Raw genomic sequence first — 2,360 nt, 5'->3', positions numbered from 1 at the left:
ACGACCCCGGCCCCGACGACCTCTTCGCTGGTGTGTGATTCGTCAGTCTCAGAGTTTGTGAATATGACAGTTCAAATGAACCATTTACGTGTTCAGAATGTGGAGCTTCAGGATTGGACCGTTTTGAGAACGTTCCATTTCTATTGGCTCGCAGAACACTACTGCTCAAGCGTTTGTGTTCAGTGCGATGTATGTTTTTTTATTTTTAATGAAAGAAATCAATACTTTTATTAATCAAGGACGCATTAAACTGATCAAAAGTGACAGTAAAGACATTTATAATGTTACAGAAGATTTCTGTTTCAAATAAATGCTGTTCTTTTGAACTTTCTATTCATCTGTGAATCCTGAAAAATAAAATGAATCACGGTTTCCATAAAAATATGACTGTTTTCAACATTGATAATAATCAGAAATGTTTCTCGAGCAGCAAATCAGCATATTAGAATGATTTCTGAAGATCATGTGACACTGAAGACTGGAGTAATGATGCTGAAAATACAGCTGCACATCACAGAAATAAATTACAGTTTAACACATTCACATAGAAAACAGCTGTTTTACATTGTAATAATATTTCACAATTTTACTGTATTTTTAATCAAATAAATGCAACCTTGGTGAGTGGAAGAGACTTTATTGAAAAACAATAAAAATCTCACTGACCCCAAACTTTTGAACTGCATAGTAAATGGCGTATTATAAAGCAGATAGTTCCGGTGCTTGATTCTGATTGGCTGAGCCGCGTTCGAAGCTGTTGTAAATGACGCTACAAAGTAACATACACCTTTGTTTACGTTTGTGTGTTGCTCGGCAACCACTTTGTAGCAACCACAACTGTTTCTGAGGAGCTACATTGTTTGGTGGAAGAATACTGTTTTTATTAATATCATTACACTTTATTTGCTCTTTTTTATTGTGTGAAACCTAACTACGTATATGGAATAACCGTTTTATAAAAGCAATAAGCCCCGTGAAGCCGTGGTTTACAGAGAATTTATAACAGCCAAGGGGCGTTGTTAGGCAGACGCGAAGTGTTTATTGCATAACAACTCACACTTTGTTAATAATCAACTGAACTGAGCATCTGTGCATGATTTTTTTTCACATTATCTCTCTCTTTCAGAAGCGACGGAGGAAGTGTCTCTGGACAGTCCAGAGCGGCAGATGATCCTGTCAGACGGTCCGTCTCCCGCCGTCACACCCGTCACGATTAACCCCAGAGCAGACGTGTTCGACCGCTCGCCGGACCAGGTGAAGCGCCGTGTGCACTCATGTGCTTTACTGTGATCTCGTATCTGAGAGATGATGATACACACACTCACTGAGTCTCATTCGTTTCTCACGTTCACTGGACTCTTCCTCTCTAGGATGAAGATGAAGAGGAAAACAGGGACACGTTTGACATCCAGATCTCCGTTTCTGACCCTGAGAAAGTTGGTAAGGTGTTTGAGGATGAAATGTGAATCGATAGACCTTTTCAAATGTTATCAGGTGCAGGATTCGCGACTACAGCACCGGAAAATAAATGAAACTCTCTGTGTTTCTATATATAGATATATATAAAATTTGTATTTTATTATACATTTTTATTTAAATTATTGTATTTGTTTATAATATATATATATATATATATATGTATATATATTTATTTATTTATTTATTTTATGTATGTCATGTAAATTTTTATTTATTTTTTATTTATTTACCCAGAGCTCCTGAATATATATATATATATATATCTGTTTAGCCCTACTTTTTGAATTAATTTATTTATTTATTTATTTATTATTTTCCCAGAGCTCCTGGAAAAAAAATTATATATATATTTCTGTTTAGCATTACTTTTTTAATTAATTAATTAATTTATTAATTTATCAATTTATTTATTTTTGCCCAGAGCTTTTGGAAACCACAATTCCTTGTGTATTTGTGCACACATGCTGATTAATTTCTTTGTTTTTCTAGGTGACGGCATGAATGCGTACATGGTCTATAAAGTGTTGACCAAAGTAAGAAAAGCTTTAGGTTCTGGTCTGAGATGTTGTGGATCTCCTGGAGGACGTGTGTGACTCTCTTTCTCTGTTTGCAGACCAGTCTGTCCATATTCAGCAGAGACGAGGTCTGCGTCAAGAGGCGCTTCAGCGATTTTCTGGGTTTGCACAGTAAATTAGCCTCCAAGTACATGCACATCGGCTACATCGTTCCTCCTGCTCCTGAGAAGAGCATTGTGGGTGAGTCCATGCACAGATCATCAGAGACGAGTTCTGGTGGCGTCAGATCAGTGATGAGCTCGTGTGTGTGTATGTGTGTGTGAGAGAGTGTGTGTGTGAGAGAGTGTGTGTGTGTGTGTGTGTGAG

General features: G+C 37.1%; 1 protein-coding gene across 1 annotated transcript in view; it reads left to right on the top strand.

Moving 5' to 3' along the window:
• snx2 (sorting nexin 2) overlaps positions 1 to 2,360 on the top strand; it is a 42,029-nt gene that overhangs the window by 4,161 nt on the left and 35,508 nt on the right. Inside the window, exons 3-4 of the mRNA XM_016507528.1 lie at positions 1,127 to 1,254; positions 1,371 to 1,440. Of these exons, the coding sequence (XP_016363014.1) occupies positions 1,127 to 1,254; positions 1,371 to 1,440 (198 nt within the window). The remainder of the gene's footprint in view (positions 1 to 1,126; positions 1,255 to 1,370; positions 1,441 to 2,360) is intronic.

The sequence above is a fragment of the Sinocyclocheilus anshuiensis genome, unplaced genomic scaffold (assembly GCF_001515605.1).
Source record: "Sinocyclocheilus anshuiensis isolate Anshui unplaced genomic scaffold, SAMN03320099.WGS_v1.1 scaffold1614, whole genome shotgun sequence".
In the NCBI taxonomy this organism is placed as follows: Eukaryota; Metazoa; Chordata; class Actinopteri; order Cypriniformes; family Cyprinidae; genus Sinocyclocheilus; species Sinocyclocheilus anshuiensis.
Note: the sequence above shows the minus strand (reverse complement) of the source record. Positions and strands in the feature narration are given on the sequence as shown.